This window comes from Haliotis rubra, unplaced genomic scaffold (genome assembly GCF_003918875.1).
Source record: "Haliotis rubra isolate DU_JTF1 unplaced genomic scaffold, ASM391887v1 Scf31, whole genome shotgun sequence".
Taxonomy (NCBI): domain Eukaryota; kingdom Metazoa; phylum Mollusca; class Gastropoda; order Lepetellida; family Haliotidae; genus Haliotis; species Haliotis rubra.
In genome coordinates, this window is record NW_025766980.1 from 3,384,226 (window position 1) to 3,402,225 (window position 18,000).

General features: G+C 41.6%; 1 protein-coding gene across 1 annotated transcript; it reads left to right on the forward strand.

Annotated features, from left to right (window-relative positions):
• The first annotated feature begins 3,946 nt into the window (after positions 1–3,946).
• On the forward strand, positions 3,947–8,823 carry LOC124283145 (C-type lectin domain family 10 member A-like). The gene is made up of 4 exons (XM_046719174.1): positions 3,947–3,962; positions 4,629–4,937; positions 5,369–5,536; positions 8,579–8,823. Exons 1-4 carry the CDS (start codon positions 3,947–3,949, stop codon positions 8,821–8,823), a joined length of 738 nt encoding a protein of 245 aa, XP_046575130.1.
• The last annotated feature ends 9,177 nt before the right edge of the window (positions 8,824–18,000 follow it).

Sequence of the window (18,000 nt, forward strand, 5' to 3'; positions counted from 1 at the left end):
TTAGTTGCATTTGGTGAGTGAGTGAGTTTAGTTTTACGCCGCTTTTAGCAATATTCCAGCAATATCACGGCGGGGGATACCAGAAATGGACTTAACACATTGTGCCCATGTGGGGAATCGAACCCGGGTTTTCGGCTTGACGAGCGATCGCCTTAACCACTAGGCTACCCCACCGCCCCCAGTTGCATTTGGGTAGAAAGATCTTTCTACTTTATTGGATGTCGATACCAATTGTAGCAACGACGTTATGGCTTCCTTTGCATGGATTGGGTAAAAGGTGAATGACCCACACACTCGCGTACAACTTTCATCTGAATCCATAGATAATGCTTATTCGTCTACATAGAATATCCAGTATTGTAAGATTATTGTCCTGCTGAGAGGGTACGTAAGTCCCAAAACATTCTAAGTCAATTTATGTTTACCAAGCTTTTGTACATTCAGCTGTGATCCATGCAGGTAGTAAAAGTACTGTAAGCCTTCATAGACACTCGTATGGTGATCTACCTTCAGTGGCTGGCAATCTATAGCCTGTTTTTATATTGTGTATTGTTTAAATAGTGTTAATATTTCAATGTTACATGCTAGTTTAAATTCTAACTGTGATATTTTAGTTGTGATACTCTCCTTTGCCGACAGGATGATATAATATACATGCATATTCTTTATAAATATCAAATTTGTTATCGTCACGATATGTCTGAAATATTGCCGATGTGACGATATATTTTAACTCACTCACATGCAAGTAATCAACGGTGTTAATTTGAATCACTCTTGACTGGATACCGTCATTTTGTTCAACAAGGTCGGAGGTTCACACAGCGCTTTGAATACCCGTGAAGGTCCGGGTTAGAATTGATCAGCAGCAACCCATGCTTGTTGTAAGAGGCGACTAACGGGATCGGGTGGTCAGACTCGCTGACACATGTCACCTTATCCAATTTGCGTAGACCGATGTTCATACTGTTGATCCCTGGATTGTCTGGTCCAGACTCGATTATTTACAGATCGCTGCCATATTGCTGGAATATTGCTGAGTGCGGCGTAAAACTAAACTCACTCACTCACAGCGCTTTGAAATCGTTTAAAGTTCCAAGAACACATCCAATAGTGAAATGAACAAAATCATATCTAAACGGAGTCTTACAACATTTGCATAATGGCGTTAAGTTGAAGGTTCTACTGATTCAACTGCTTTAATTGTTCCAATATGCATGGGGGGCGGTGGGGTAGCCTAGTGGTTAAAGCGTTCGCTCGTCACGCCGAAGACCCGGGTTCGAATCCCCACATGGGTACAATGTGTGAAGCTCATTTCTGGTGTCCCCCGCCGTGATATTGCTGGAATATTGCTAAAAGCGGCGTAAAACAAAACTCACTCACTCACTCACACTCCAATATGCATGGACTAAACTTGGGAGTCTATTTGACAGTACACTCATTCTCAATTCTAAAAGGTCGCATTTGACGATAGCAAAAGCTGTAAAAACAAAGTTAACATACATTCATTAACTAAAACATTATTTCAGAGATGAGTATTAGGTACATACGAGGGGAGGTCACAACGTTTTGAGAACTCACTGCCTAGAGTTGTGAAACAGCTATGCCGAGTTAAGTATTAGGTACATAGAATACAACAAGAGTTGTCAAGTAATCTTCGTTTATAACCCACTGTTTTGCAACTCAAAGTAATGCTTCGAATTCCGGGAATGTAGCTAAGTAATGTACATTACGGTGATTGCGATACTTCAATAGGGTGCTTACTATTAAAGAGACGTATTAAAGATTATAATTTCCGCTTTCTGACAGGGGTGGAAACAATTCTGGTGACAAAAAACGTAACGACAGTCATGAATATTACAGTGAGTGAGTGAGTTTAGTTTTACACCGCCTTTGGCAATATTCCAGCAATATCATGGTGGGTGACACCTGAAATGGGCTTCACACGTTTTACCCATGTTGGGAATCTGGGTCTTCGGCGTGACGAGCGAACGCTTTAACCACTAGGCTACCCCACCGCCCATGATTATTAAAGCAGAGTGCCAGCTGAGATCCTCAAGGTAACATATCATTTCCGTCAAAACTATATCCGTGTAATTTCAAACCATATCATTTGATTTGTGCGAGGTTCATTGAACTTAAATGTTTAGAGACAACATTTTCAGAAGTGGTTATGTGAAAGATAATCAACACAATTTTTCAAAACTGAAGTATCCCAAACGTCAGTACGAATTCAAAATTAGATAGGCACTGTAATCAAATCATTACAGAAATGGACATAATAAGCGGATCAAAAACATTTTTTGTGTACAATATCCTGACACATCAATAAATAACTCAGCACAATACCAAGACATTACGTGAACGTTTGCAGTCCATTCAGACTCTTGACTTCAGTATCTAGTGTGACCACCACAAGCGACAACAAGTGCAGCACAGCGACTATGCATGGAGTGCACCAGTCGATTGATGAAGGCCACTGGCACCTGGAACCACACTCTGAGAAAGGCCTGGCGCAATAAATCGGCTGTGTTCGGCCTTGCTATGACATTATTCAGTCTCGTCTGAATTTCATCCCAAAGATGTTCAATTGGGTTTAAATCACTGCATAATGTTGACACCGTTCTGCTGTAGGAAGTCCCGTGTAGCTCTGGCAGTATGGGCTCGGGCGTTGTCATGCTGGAAAATGTTGTTCCGGTGACGTGCGAAATGTGGTATGACGTGGGTTCTGAGAGCTCGGTCAATGTAGCGCACTGCTGTGATGCCGCCTTCTCTCCCTGGACCAAGGTTCTGGAACACCACAGGAACCACTCTCTGGTTCAGGCCTATTCCACCCCATACCATGATGCTTGCACCTCCCCATGAATGAGTCTCTTTCCATGATACACTGGTCTGAGTAACGCTGGCCACGTCGACGCCATATTCTTGTTCTGCCATTTGCAGTTGATACGCAGTACCGACTCTCATCTGTGACCAGAACAGTTCTCCATTGCCTGTATCGCCAGTTTTGGTGTTGTAGGGCAAACTGTAGACGTTCACCCCAATGACGAGGGGTGAAGATAGGTCCACGGTAAGGTCTACGGCAATGGAGGTTCCCGCTGTTAAGACGTTGGCGTACTGTATCAGTACTGATTTGTCTTCCGTGTGTTCCCACTGTCTGGCGTGCTGTTTCGGATGCTTGCATGAAGGGATTCTGTACATACTGTCGCACAACATGGCGGTCTTGTCGTGTTGCCGTCACCCCTGGTCTGCCAGTATGAGGGCGATCATTTGTGGTGTTGGTGGCCCGGAAACGTTGCTGCAGCCTGTGGATGGTGCGAACTTTGACCTGACTTGTGCAGTGTGGCCAGCTTCAAGTCTTCCTAGCGCCTGGTTCCTGTGGGCTGTCGTGAGTCGCGGCATCCTGCTGACGTAGTAATGTGAATGTTTCAACCAGGTTTGGAGGTGCATTTTATAGGGCTGGTCCTTGTGAACAGCACGTGCAGCATGAGTTGCATGAAAAACATGGAGAACACCGTACCATCTCCGAGATCAGGTTGCGTTTTTGAGACCATTTCCTGGGTTCCATTATGAGTTTGGGAAGGAATGTCTTTGCTAAGGTAAAGTTTGAGATGTTGTCAAAAATATACAATCAAAACATTAAATGAATTTACAGTTATCCGTTTCTGTGAAGGATAATTCCAAACTGACGTTTCTTTTGCTGCTTAGTATACATGAAATTTAACGTACATTACTGAGTTAGTAATAAGCGCGAAGTCATTTTCAACATGACAACGCCCGAACTCTCACGGCAAGACTGACAAAAGCCTATTCAAGAACCACAACATCCAAATACTGCCATTGCCTTCAAGGTCTTCAAATTTAAACCCCATCGATCACATACACAGTGCACTGTGATCCCGTCTGCAACAGCTACAGAACCTTCGATTGTTCCATGTGTGACATAATGAGCTTTGGTCAGTGTAAGTGACATGCCAAATTCCCTAGCCTCTATGAATATCCTAGCCTCTATGAAGTACTAATAACACACACACACACACACACACACACACATACACACACACACACACGCACGCGCGATGCACCAACAAATAAAAAATAAATAAAAATAAACTATGAAACTTGTGTGTTCGCACTGTAACGTGACTAACATTTATCAGTATTGCACCTTAAAAATAGCGAAAGTGATAGTAATTACAAATCTGTCTGAATAGCGACCGTCTGGACAGTGTCATTGTACTTCTGTGCACATCAAGCATTTCTGTTTGTTATTTTCCATATCAACACGTATACCTCTATACATTCAAAAGGTAGCAGAGGAACAATGTTTCTGTCATTCCATTTCAAACAGTCACAATATGAAGTCATACCAGCTTTAAGCCAGCATCAATCAAACCCTGTATTTTACGCGATAATAAGCTTGATACCTGCTATTATTCAGTTTAACTAATTTAATACTTCCTGTCATTTGAGATGTCACTCAAGTCCAGATATTAACATCACAACTACATAGAGTAGTCACGATGGAGAGAGCTAAGCTTCACGCTGTAGCTGCTGTTTTATACGTGATGATGACAGTGAAGCTTTATGCCCTAGAGCATAACGACACAGATACGTGTATTCTGAAGTTAAAAGAGAAGCAAAACGCGTTCGGTCGGAAGTGATAAAAGAGTTGACGGAGGGAATAAAAGAGGAATTTAAGAATCAGTTCAAGGAACAGGAGCTTCTGAAGAAGGAGATTGCTGTGGAGAGGGCACGTCAGCGGGTGATAGAGGAGAAAGTGGCTATGTCTTATGAGAGAGTTCAGAGACTCGAGGCTGTTCTCTCACAATGCGCTCCCATCACACTTTCAAACACAATCCCCATCACAGTCCCAAACACAACCACTTCTACGACAATGACTGCTACGACGGTGAGGACAACTACAGCAGAACCAAGTAAAGAATACATTGTTTGTTCAATATTCAACCGAAATGCTCATAAGATGGTTGGTTCGCCGAAAGGACTTTTGTGCACACACACATTGTAAATTGGATATCTCCCTAATATATAGTATAAGAATAGCACAGTCTGTTTTGTTCTGTATTAGTATATTTTTAATGACTTCAACTTTTAATTGAAATGCACCATTGCGACTGCCAATGGTCTGAAGAAATTTAAGTGTAGCTCTGCGCATGATCAGTTATGTTCATTGTGTGATTTAATTTCACCATGGACATGTCTGTGTATACATATATTCCAGTCATTAACTTTTGATATGGTACTGTAGCTTCTCTATCTATTGTCTGCTGCTGTGTTAATCAGTTCTGATGTGAATGTGAAGGAAAATGAGTCTTCAAACCTCTCCATTCACGTTGTCATTTTGTAGATTCGTGTGCTGCTGGCTTTGTGAAATTTGAAGACCACTGTTACATACTGGAGCTGGATGACGTCAAATGGATTCCTGCAAGAAACAGATGTCGTATTCTAGGTGCCGACCTCGTCTCTATCAATACGGAAGCTGAGAATTACTTTCTGATGGAGAAAATAAAGGAATGTAAGTACAGACGTCATATTCGATGTAGAAGTGGTTGTTGTGTTATCATGTGTTCTTACGAATTTGAACAGTATGATCTTGTTTTTGTTCCTCGGCCACAGCCAACTACAACACACCGCTACCCTCCCTTTGGTGTATTTTGAGAAAGAGGAGAACATTCAATACCTAGGTTCGAAACCTTTAGTTATGCTTTCGATTAAACAGACATACTCCATATTTTGGTACTTAGGAGATTCACATTTGGTCCATTTGTCAAAAGGTGTCCACCTTCTGTCAGGTGAAACCCGTCTGTTGTGGTGTCAGGACCTGTTAATACAGGATTCCAATCTCCCAATTCCGATTGTGATCTTTACTTATTATGGGTTAGTACAAAACCGCTGGCTAAGAATCGTCAGTGATTGATGGAACTTACTGATGTTGAATTAAACGTTACTCACTTATCACTGATACCCAAATTCCAGAATTTAAAATTATGGAACTTTAAGGCAGTCCCATGTGAACTACTGTTAAACTTGAAACTTGATAAAAGAAATGTGAACATATAAAAATTGAGATCGGCTTTTGTTAGACGGTTAAGGCGGAAAATGTGCACACTAGGTGAAACACATCCCGAACTTGGCACACTTGGGTTGGTCCAAAATCAGATAAATTATTAGTTGTTGGCCCATACATTTGACTCTTTTGTATGGTCTATGAGGATTATGGCTCATAATATAAGGATTATAAAAATGCAGAGTTTCAGGTAACATCTATTCGGTAATGCTTTGCAAGTACACAGGTCTGTTATATGAGATCAACCAAAATATCACAAGACATGTTGTAAGTATTCTTGTAATGAAAAGAGTATAATCGGGGAGGAATGATATACGTATATTCAAACTGGAATCCATCTCCTTTCAACATAGCATTGACTAGTTCAGGAGACTGATCTGGTGTCATGGCAGGGAATTAATTGTCATTTTGTTTCATGAGCTACAAATCCACCGGAACAAACTTCCTGACACAAAATTCGAGGGGTAAAGGAAACGTGATCGGATCTGAAAACCACACATGCACAGTTGAAATGATCTGACATGAAAATCCATGGCATTGATACATACATACATACATACATACATACATACATACATACATACATACATACATACATACACATACATACATACATACATACATACATACATACATACATACATACATACATACATACATACATACATACATACATACATACATATTGCTTTTCCTGAATATGGCATTTGTCATACAGTTATCAGTATAGCACATTTAAAAACAATGATAGTGTTAGTGATAACGACTAATCTGTTTAAATCTAACTGACATCGATGGAATGATTGTCAGCACAGTTTCATTTTAGTTCTTTGTATAGCATGCGTTTTCTGTTTGTTTATTTTACATATCAACCGGTGAACCTCTGTACATTTAAAAGGTAGCAGAGGAACAGCGTGTCTGTCATTCCATTTCGAACAATTACAATACCGTGTCATATCGGCATTACTTGGGCACCAATCATACCGGTTTTGCCCCCTATAATAAGCTGGATACTTACTATCATCTAGCGTAACTAAATTACTACTTCCTGTCATTTGATAGGTCCATCAGTCAAAAATATGTTGCAATCAAAGTGACATTTGGACCCAAGCTAGTAAGTCCAGACATTTACATCACAACTACATAGAGTAGTCACGATGGACAGAGCTAAGTTTCACGTTGTAACTGCAGTTTTATACCTGATGATGACAATGAAGCTTACATAAACACACACACACACACACACACACACACACGCACGCACACACACACACACACACACACACACACACACACACACACACACACACACACACACACACACACACATACTGCTTTTCGAATTCGAATCAGGCAAAACAGTTCTAGTTCAAGAACGAGGGAGAAGCAGTGGGACTAGGGTCGAATGAGCTTTTAAAAGTCAAAGGGCTTTCTTTCACTGGTTCTGTTTCCATATACTAAAAGTGTAGATGGTGTGATAGAAGAAGGTGCGTACAACTCATGAGAGCAGGACAGATTGTAGCTGTCCATCGTCTTCTTTGGACCCATGAACCAATTTATTTGCTTGTATATGACTGCGAAAAATGATTATTCCATTTACAATGAGTTATGAATTTCGCACAAACAGATGAACTTCACAGAGCTTCAGGTGTTAGAGTGAGTGGACAGATGACTCATAATGTTCTACACAGATAGGACCTGCATGTCCGACGTCCACGTCTTACCACAGGATTGCCGTCCCTACACATTAAAACAAGGTTTTGGTGTCACCAGCGTTATGTTTTCTAATGAATCAAGGTTTGCTTTGGCTACTTTAACAGGTACAGCAGTTTGACCTTGTGTCGTTAACGTTAGAAAGAACGACCGTAAAGGGGAGGCTCATCAATGGTGTAGGGTGGAATCGCTGTGAGTGGCAGGACACCTTTACATTCAGGAACGTGTCACTGTCCTGGAGGCACACGTGGTGTCATTTGCTCGCCCACATGTCTGTTTGTGTTTCAGGATGGCAACGCAAGTGCACACGGCGCTCGTATCGTAAATGAGTACCTCCAACAATTGAACTTAAACACCTCAGCATGACCAGAACTCAGAGAAGACTCAGTACACCATCAACAGCCACAGAAAACGCTCAACAACCTTGTCGCTACCCTGTGGGAAGAATGAGATGGAATGAATGAAGCTGACATTGAATTGACGTTTAGAAGTATTCCTCGTCAAATCCGGGACTGCCTCGAGAATAGAGGCGAATTCACGAGATATTAATAAGTTTTACCTTTCTTGAAAAATGACGTGGTGGTCAGTAATGCGCTTTGGCCAATTATCTCAGAAAATCATCTGACGTTCAACTACTAATGCAATTCCCAGTCAGACTGTCCAGAAATGTTCCACTTGGGTCGATGTATACGTGTGCCAAGTTTAGTGTTTTTAACCCAAGGTGAGAGAGTTTAACAAAAGCATGCCTGTACTGACGACTGTGATGTGTAATTTCAGACTACCCGCCTGACGAGAAGCGCGCCGCACATTTCTGGGTGGGAATGTTGTACGAAGACGGAAAATACATGTGGGCTGACGGTACTGAGGTGGGCTTCACTGACTGGAGTTCGGACTTTGAGCCTAACTGTATGCATGTTATGAAATGTAAAGCATCCATTACAACGTTCCAGTCAGCATACAAGTGGGAGGACACGTCACCGCTTTATCCCTTCCACTACATATGTGAGAAGGATGCAGCATAGATGCAGGATTCCTCTTTCCCAGGGTTGTTTGGTACTTTGAAGCTAAAGCAAAATAAACTCTTTCGTTTTCATATTGTGGTTAGTTGCATTCGAATAGAATACTTAAGTACTGTCGGAAATAAAACCGTTTTTTTTTCACATTTAGATCTACAATTTATGTAGCTAATATGTGAAAGTGTGAAATATCTGTTAAATTAAGTTCGGCATTACTACAGTCTCAGTGGTAGGGGGATAGGAAACGTACAGAAAGGACTTTACTTAAGTCCAAAGAGACCTATTTGGAACAGACCACGGCTTCATGCAAATTAGAATGCGATGATATTGTGTTACAAAGGACTGTTTTTAAATGCCAATTTATAAATTAAACTTAGCTTCATTATCAACAACAGCTGACCTGAAATAATAACTTTACAAGAAACAGGTAGGAGGGGTCGTCTCAAAAGCAAAACCAAGACGGTGGTTGGGGTCGGGCTGGGGGATAGATATATCAGCTGAGATCAGATAATCCTTTAGGGGAATGTAAACTGGTGAAGCAAACGGCATGCCATAACAATTAACAAATAGTATCCAGTCCTTTCATGCCACCTATACATTTTGAAACATTTAATACGATGGCGGATTTAAGCTTTTCTATGGGTATCGTACTCTCTTACATATCTCAACATAAACTTTATGAAAGAAAGACACGTAAGATGTTAATCAATAGATGAAACATAATGATCACACATGAAAAAAACCCATTAAAATATCTTTGAGATGACCCCTCGTGCTTGTAGGCAGCACGTGCATTTCATGTCAGGTGAGTCGACGGTCCTCGTCATACCTAGCTGGGCGACCTAATTGCCATCTGTAGTCTGATCTATTGTTTACAGCAGCTATTCGTATTTTCTCTAAGTTTTGCCCGATTATACGAGTAAACCTTCTTTTCTGGATATCCTATTACGTATCCCACTGAACGCCCAAGCCCACTGAACGTTAGGCCAATGTGGGTTATTTCGACTTGTGCTATTGCAATTGTGTAAATTTTAGGGATACAGAGTAACAGACTAAAACATTTTTGCTCTATTTCCGACAGTACTTTACTTGATTAGATGTCAATACCAATTGGAGCAACGACGTTATGGCTTCCTTTACATGGATTGGGTAAAAGTGAATGACGCATACACTCGGGTACAAATTTCATCTGAATCCACAGATAATGCCTATTCTTCTACATAGAATATCCAATGGTGTCAATTTGCATCACTATTGACTTGATATCGTCTTCAACATCGTCTGGCTAGTGCGTCCACAAAGTTTAATCGCTGGCGATGTTGACAGAAAACTGACAGTTCAGGAAGTTAGCAATGGGGGAAGTGCTTTGAGTAATATTTCATTCAGGAATGTGGATGTTATTACGAGGAACCAGGAAAGAACTAGCAATCTGACAATAGCAAGTGCTCCTACGAAGGCTGGAGGTGTACCGATGGTGTATGTGTTTTGTGCACCAAGCATGTCGCTTATGTAGTGTATACAGTTTAAGGAGCAATATGTGATGTTATTCCTGAGAGCAGCCTATATTCTATGTCATGCAAACGATGTGGCGAGGCTGAAAACGTACATTGCTTAGCGTTTGCATGGATGTTGCCTTCACGGTGCATAGGAAATACTACACCCGGACTTTTGAGACAGCTGCTTCATGAAAACCGAAAACGTGTTTGCTGATGGACTTACACATGTATTAAACATTATCGGAGATGGGTTTCTTTGGCATGAAAACATATGTGCATTTGTATGAGGATGTCGGGGTTGCAGCATTAAAGTGATTCAGTAGAATAATGTTTTCCTCTTGTGGCCATCGTATTTCAGTTACGTAGACCGATGTTCATGCTGTTGATCACAGGATTGTCTGGTCCAGACTCGATTATTTACAGACCGCTGCCATATAGCTGAAATATTGCTGAGTGCGGCTTACAACTAACCTCACTCACTTTCCCCTTGTGGTACAATTCCTTATATCCCATGAAGCTTTGGATGAGGTGAGGTGAAATGTGGTTTAATCAGCCAATCAGAATCGCGAAAACAGCACAACACATGCCCATGTAATTATAGACAATTGTTCAACAAACTACAGCACTTTCTATTCCATTGCCCTGCACGGCTACAGTCAAAGCGGCCTCATGACTTCTGTTTTTTTATGTCAACCCGTGAAGATCCGGGATCTTCAGTAACCCATGCTTGTCGTAAGAGGCGACTAACGGGATCGGGTGGTCAGGCTCGCTGACTGGGTTGACAAAAGTCATCGTATCCCAATTGTGTAGATCGATGTTCATGCTGTTGATCTCTGGATTGTCTGGTCCAGACTCGATTACTGACAGACCACAGCCATATAGTTGGAATATTGCTGAGTGTGGCGTAAAACTAAACTCACACTCATTCTGGTTTGTGACAATGCTGACATTTTCGAGGTCGTCTAGGCCTATTACTCAGTTGTAATGATAAAATCGTGTCAGGGAGCTGCCTCAATGTCATGGTTGCAGTTAACTCTGTGATATATGCCATGCATTTTAGGTAATTTAAACATACTACACTTAAACAACTGGATATATCAGAAATGTGTAGAATATAGAAAAGCAAGAATGCATGCAATTTGTATTATGATGTCGGTAAGTCCCATGTCCATAAATATCATGGAGTTTTCAGTAACACGGTTGCAAATAAACAGCGGCCTTATGACACTTTCCGTTCGCTTACGAGGATATCCTAATGTCATAGGAATGGTCCAACAGGTGACAAGCTCTCTAATAGCAACCAAGGAATGTGCACACAGTATGATTCCTGGTACAAATAAGTGACCCTAGATTAATGCTCTAATCCATAGTGTCGAAGTTGTCATTTTGTGAGAAAGGTCTTTTGTTATACATGACGACTGGTTGTAATTGATCACCAAACAGCATGATCAGGATATCCCAAATTCATCCGCTGCTTCACAAAAGTCACCCAGCCTTTTAAAGCGCAGGAAGCCATTGTACAGGGTTGTTCTTCATGGTCCTTCATAAGAAGTATTCATTTCACATACATGGGAAGCAATTACTGCCTCGCTGACGTGTTTAAATACCGAGTTGCTGTAAACAGGAAGATTTATGTGACATTACTTTCGACTCACTTAACATAGTATTCTGTAAAATTCAGTTACTTCAACTCAGCTAGACTGCAAAATAATATAGTCTGCAAAAGTATAAACGCAAAAACGGTTTCAGATATATACTTTATGTATTGTATAGATTCTCATGTATTAAACAGATAATAGATTGTTTAAATTTGGCAAGTATTTGTCACTGACCGAAGTGACCGCCTCCGTGGTGTAGTGGTTAGAGCGTCCGCCCGGAGAGCGGAAGGTCGCGGGTTCGATCCCCGACCGCGTCATTCCAAAAGACGTTAAAATATGGTACTTGTTGGTCCCTGCCTGGCGCTCGGCATTAATGGTTACAACAAGGACTGGTCGGCTCGGAGTCAGTATAATGTGTCTGAGTGGGGTATTCATGCTTCACTGCGGCATGGTATCTCAGTGGGCCATCACTATAAAACCAGCTTAAGTCTGGGCTAGTACAAGCAGCCGCACATACACATACACACGCATGCACGTCGTCATATGAGCGAAATATTCTCAAGCACGACGTAAAACCCAATTTCAACTCACCTCACTGACCGAAGTTCATCTTGGCACATCATGAAACAATATCAAGGTGAAGGTCATCTGTTTTCAATATCTTGTATGGCCCCCATGATTGTTCAGAACTGTCTGGTATCGTTACACCATGGAACCAATCAGATTACGAATTGTAGCTCGGGTAATATTCACCACCACTTACTGCGCTGCATACACAAACATTTGGAGGTTCTGTGTCTGTTGCTGACATGATCGCAGACGTTGATCATGTGCATCACATATATGTTCGATGTTGTTTAGATCTTGAGGGCAATGACAGTACTTGGGCGTTGTGGTTCTTTAAAAAGTCCGTTGTCAGTTGTCACCCGCGTAAGGGTATTGTAGTGTTGAAAAATGACGTTTGCCTGTTGCATAATGTGAAGAAGACGTGTGGCCGAAGAATTTCATTTGTGTAACGTTGTGCCATTAAATTGTCCTGGACGTGTACCAGGTTTGTTCTACTGGTATGAAAGATGGTGGCCATTATATTTTTCTGTATGCAGTATCGAGCATAACATTCGCCACGACGTCTTCCTGATCTGGGTTTTTTGGAGCACAAATCACTCTCGATACATGCAGACATGAGAAATTCACACCTTAAGATATTTCCAATTAAATACTTTTACGGTTCTTTTCATTTGTAGAATTTAGGTTGTGCCATTTTATATGAACTTTAGTCTGGGAAATGAAAGCATATTAAAACTGATAATCATGATAATGATTCATAAATTTGTCAATTGAACACAAAATATCTAAAGACTTTGCATTTATTTTTGTCATTTAGTTTGTTATAAAAGTACACAGGATATGAATTAACTGTTCACTTACAATTTTGAATATCATATCAACATCACGAGATGCATGTCAGCATGAAAAAGACTTTCATCAATGGAGTTCACTAAAACCTACCCTGGTCACCTACACGATCCCAAAGCTGGTATTTGTTTTCCTTTTAAAAACCCAAACCAAACTACATGTCCAACCTTTCCGTTGTATGCTGTACAGCCCAAAGCGGAGTGTTTGTTCAGGGCGATCTGCAACACGTCTTAGCCAGTAACCGTGCGATAGCTTCCCTGTAATCCTTCATCCTGAATGAATAGATGTATACATTAGCCAATGTACCACACAGAGGAGGGAGGATAGCTACCTGCCTCCAGTGTTTCAAGTTGCCGGTGATGAGGTCCACCATCCACAAAACTAAGGGCAAAGACCACGACATCAAGTACACAAGCGATATCCTCACCACGGCTTGTGACTTACTGTTCTGTGTCTGAATACCGTACAGTCTGTCTTGATTCAGATGCCACCTGCTGACAACGAAGACACGACTACAGTCTAAGTAAACTATTATTGTTCACTGAAACAATAGTCAAGGTCGCGTCAGCATATCTCCAACATAGTTACAATGACTTCCATGATCCGCGCAGAGTTGACTTATATGCTTATGGCTGAACAGGAACTTATATTTTCGAAGACATCCTTGAATATTGACAAAAACGCTATTTTCAGCACTGCTCTGAGTGCTGACAAAACATTCTGAAACCGCTGCTGAAGCGATGATACTTAGCTGACGCGACCTTTTGCATGTCATAGAAGAATGGTAACGGAATGGCCACTGTATTCCTATAAATCTTTCAAGTGATGTCATCACGACACTGGTCTTGGAGAGATTCATAACAAAATACAGAATTCCAAATCGGGCTTGTGTGAAGCTGCCATGACAATAGATTCGTCTGAAATATTCTGGGGTGATGAAGAGTGTGAAACCTACGACGCACAGCATAATGTCACACACCGCGATGTTTGTCAGCATGACGTTGCAGGGTTTATGGAGCGTCTTTGTGTTGATGAAGGCTGTTATGACGACCATGTTGCCGATGGCGCTGACTGTGACTACGACACTTCCAAAGACCGTGATAAGTATGAGCCACACTCCTTCTATTCGGCCGGGTATCTCACAATGAACTGTGTTGTTCATTTTTAATAATATGTTTGAATGAATATACCCACCTTAGTTTGATGGTAAAAACATTGTCTCAAGGTAACCCTGCTCCCAATCCTCGCCCTCTTGACGAAAGTACGCGAGAGTATTGCCGTCACAATATCAATTAGATATCAAAGTTCTGTTACAAGAGCTCATTGGTCTGTGTCACTGGACATCGTGAAGAATCGGTGACTTCGGATGTATTGGTCGTCTTGTAAAGACGATTGTTGGTTTTACTTTATCTTGCTATAGATGCACTCTGTTGACTTATCTTGAAACATCCTAAAGGACCGAGTAACCCCGACACATCCGATGTTCAAAACATCACATCTTTTCTGCAAAGGACAAAAACTGACATAACATAAAATTTATAATAAAGACATACTGGTACTTCGATATAGCGACTAAAGAACACAAATGATGTACTAATTGAACAACAATTGACTCGATGTTCATTATTACTTACGCAGTTAAACGGACCCAACCACGATGGCTGTAACAAACATGTCATTTAAGAAATACAGTTCGCTCTACCACCATGAGTCCTCGTTATTTAACTATAACAGTTCAGGGCGAAAGTGTGCTTTATTACACTATACATGGTGGTAGAGCGAACTGTATTTCTTTTCTAAGTTGCCAAATTTAATACTTTCTAAAGATAGTTACGATTTATTTAAGGCAGAAAACAAACGGCGGTGTCGGGGACCTAAATTAAGAATCCTCGCACAGGGCTAACTGGCGCGCTGTTCTATTGATGTGTCTGCCCCCCTACGTTAAGACGAACGTTACCAGAAAAAACAAATGATAAACAGTTTGATGACGGTTTACGTTTGGATTAAATATCGTCTCTAAATTATTTTAATTACATCTGTGATTAAAGTAAACCATATGGGGCAATATGAACATCGCATTTCTACTAACAACGTAAGTTTGGATCAGTACATCCAGATGAAGCTGAGTAGTCAAACGACATTCCACGATTGCATTGTGGGAATGTAAACATTGCGAACGTTACCGTGTCGCTGAAAACTTGTGAGTCGAATTGAGACATTTTAACCGTCGGAAAACATAAACGTAATGTTTCCACCAGTGTTGGTAGCTGCGTGAAGCAGCTGCAAACCAAGAAACAGGATGCAACGGAGTAGTTTACTGTAGGAGGCCGTACGAGGCGATGACAACTGACATACATCGTGACGTCGCTTACATTGCGACGTAATACAAAATGGTTCGATTACGAAGGGGCAGACTAGAATGGCGCAGTGACGCCAATACATTGTGACGTAATGCAAAAAGGGTGTATTCAGATACTGCCTACTGTTCCAAACTGCCTACAGGTTAAAACAACATGATACGGTCCAGTGATCAGGAAGTGAATACACCGATCTGACCTGTTCTACCCATGCTAAAATTAACTTTAGTTAGCTGATAAATTCTATGGTGTCTTCCCACTGTGCCTACAGAAGTTAAAAAAATGACAAGTGTTGGTTGGTAGGACATCTTTATTCATTCTGAGAATTCTCAGACTTAACATGGAGACATGGATTTATCATGAAAAACAGTGGTTTTACAGTCTTTTCACACACAACTGACAATCACTTTGCAAACTTGAGATGTCCAACAGCATCAAGGTACTGAAGAGGCGTTTTGCTGCCGCTCTGGAGGTGCTCTGTCTCCGGGCCTTCGTCCATGGCAGCGATCCAAGTGTCCTGCACCATTTCCCGTGGAAGTAGTGGAAGGGCAGCTGCTCTCCTGACCAGGCCTGCACTTGTGGGATGTCCTTGTAGTCGTTTGTCAGTCCTTGCTCAGCCACATTTCGCCACACAGCCTGAGTGAAGTGGAAGAAGCATCCACGCACTTCACAATCCTCATAGATTTCCTCCACTGCCCTGATGGCTACAGTCTATCTGGATTTCACTAGGCGCAAGTTCACCCCCTACTTTGTCCCTAACATCATTCAACAACGTGAATAGTCTGACATAGGTAGCCCTCGTACGATTTGGCAACAGCGCATGCACACATGGATACATATCCCAATTCACCATTCAGTGAATGACATACAGCTGGTCCCATAGGGCTGGTGCAACATAGAAAGTTCCATCCATATACCACTTGTCGGCACTGTGGAGCATGTTTAGCATGTCCTCTGAAGCAAAAAGCCAGTATCTTGTCGTCGTCACGATCATCAATTGCACAAGAATTGCTGTCCATCTTTTGTCCGAGTCCATGGTCCTTCGAGTTGAACATCAGCTAGAGACTTGGGAAGGTTTGGTAGAACTTTGCTTCTGTGCCGGTAGAGGGAGGACTTTACACTCGAGAACGATCGTACAGACGCTGGGTCAGCAACCTTGGACAACTCTTCATCGTACAGCTGCCGAATGGATGTGACGTCCTCCTGTACACGCTGACGCAGTCTGCTAAGGAGTCGAATCTCATCTTCAGATTCAACTGGGACATGGTTGTGCGGTGTTGTTGATTTCATGAAGTCTCCAGTTGTAGAACAGCGGCCTTTGCATTCAGAATGTACACACTTCCAATGTGCTGTGGTCTGTCGTCTGACGTTGAGGCGATATCGGTACCAGCAAAGAAAACTTGCTGTCCTCCTGCTTGAGAAGTGATGAATTGAACGCGTTGAAGATTTGCCATTGTGTGATGGATACAGTTGGTTCCCCTTCTAATTTATTAGGAGTTTAATTAACTGAGAAGATGAGATCTTCTCAACAATTTAGTCCTTACCATGTTTTTCGACATAATCTGACAAAGACAGACAAAGCCTGTAACAACCTAGTTAAAACAAGCCTACCCAACTTGATCAAATAGGGTTAAGTTAATTCTGCTTTGGAGGTTACAATATAAGCATGTTAACTGCTTCCCAAAACAAAATAAAACAATATCGTTGTACTTGTCGTGTAGTCTTTATTGGATGAGAAGACTCAAAACATACTATACACAGAAGTAGATTCACAGATATATACTAATATAATCCCCCTAATTATCCCTTTCTCAAAACGAAGCACCCCTTCTTCATTGATACTCGGACTGTTCCATTATTCTACAGGGCAAAAAATCATTTCCCACGCTGCCTGCAATGTTTTTGTTGGCAGTTTGGGAGGTAGGTAGTTTGGAACTGTAGGTAGTATGGGACCTAACCGCCAAAAGTGCACATTATCGTCTGATAAAGTACTGTCGGCGCCTTTGATCTTTCACCGAAGCATCTTAGAAAGCACAACAACAGTACTCAAAGAATCAGATTTACCTGAACAAGTCGGAAGCCGTTCATGTGGTTGTAACAACAGAAACAGAAGTGGTTGCGAAGGTAGCGTCGGAGGCCGGGTTGTGACAGTAGACGACGGACGCTGTAGGAGTGGATGTAAAGGGTAGTCGGACTTGGACTGAAGTGGCCGTGACGGTAGAAATCTGCTGTAGAATTTATTGTGATAGTGGACCGCAGTAGAAAGAGCAGTGACACCAGATACTGTCAACGTGGTGGCTGGGGTAGAAGATATGG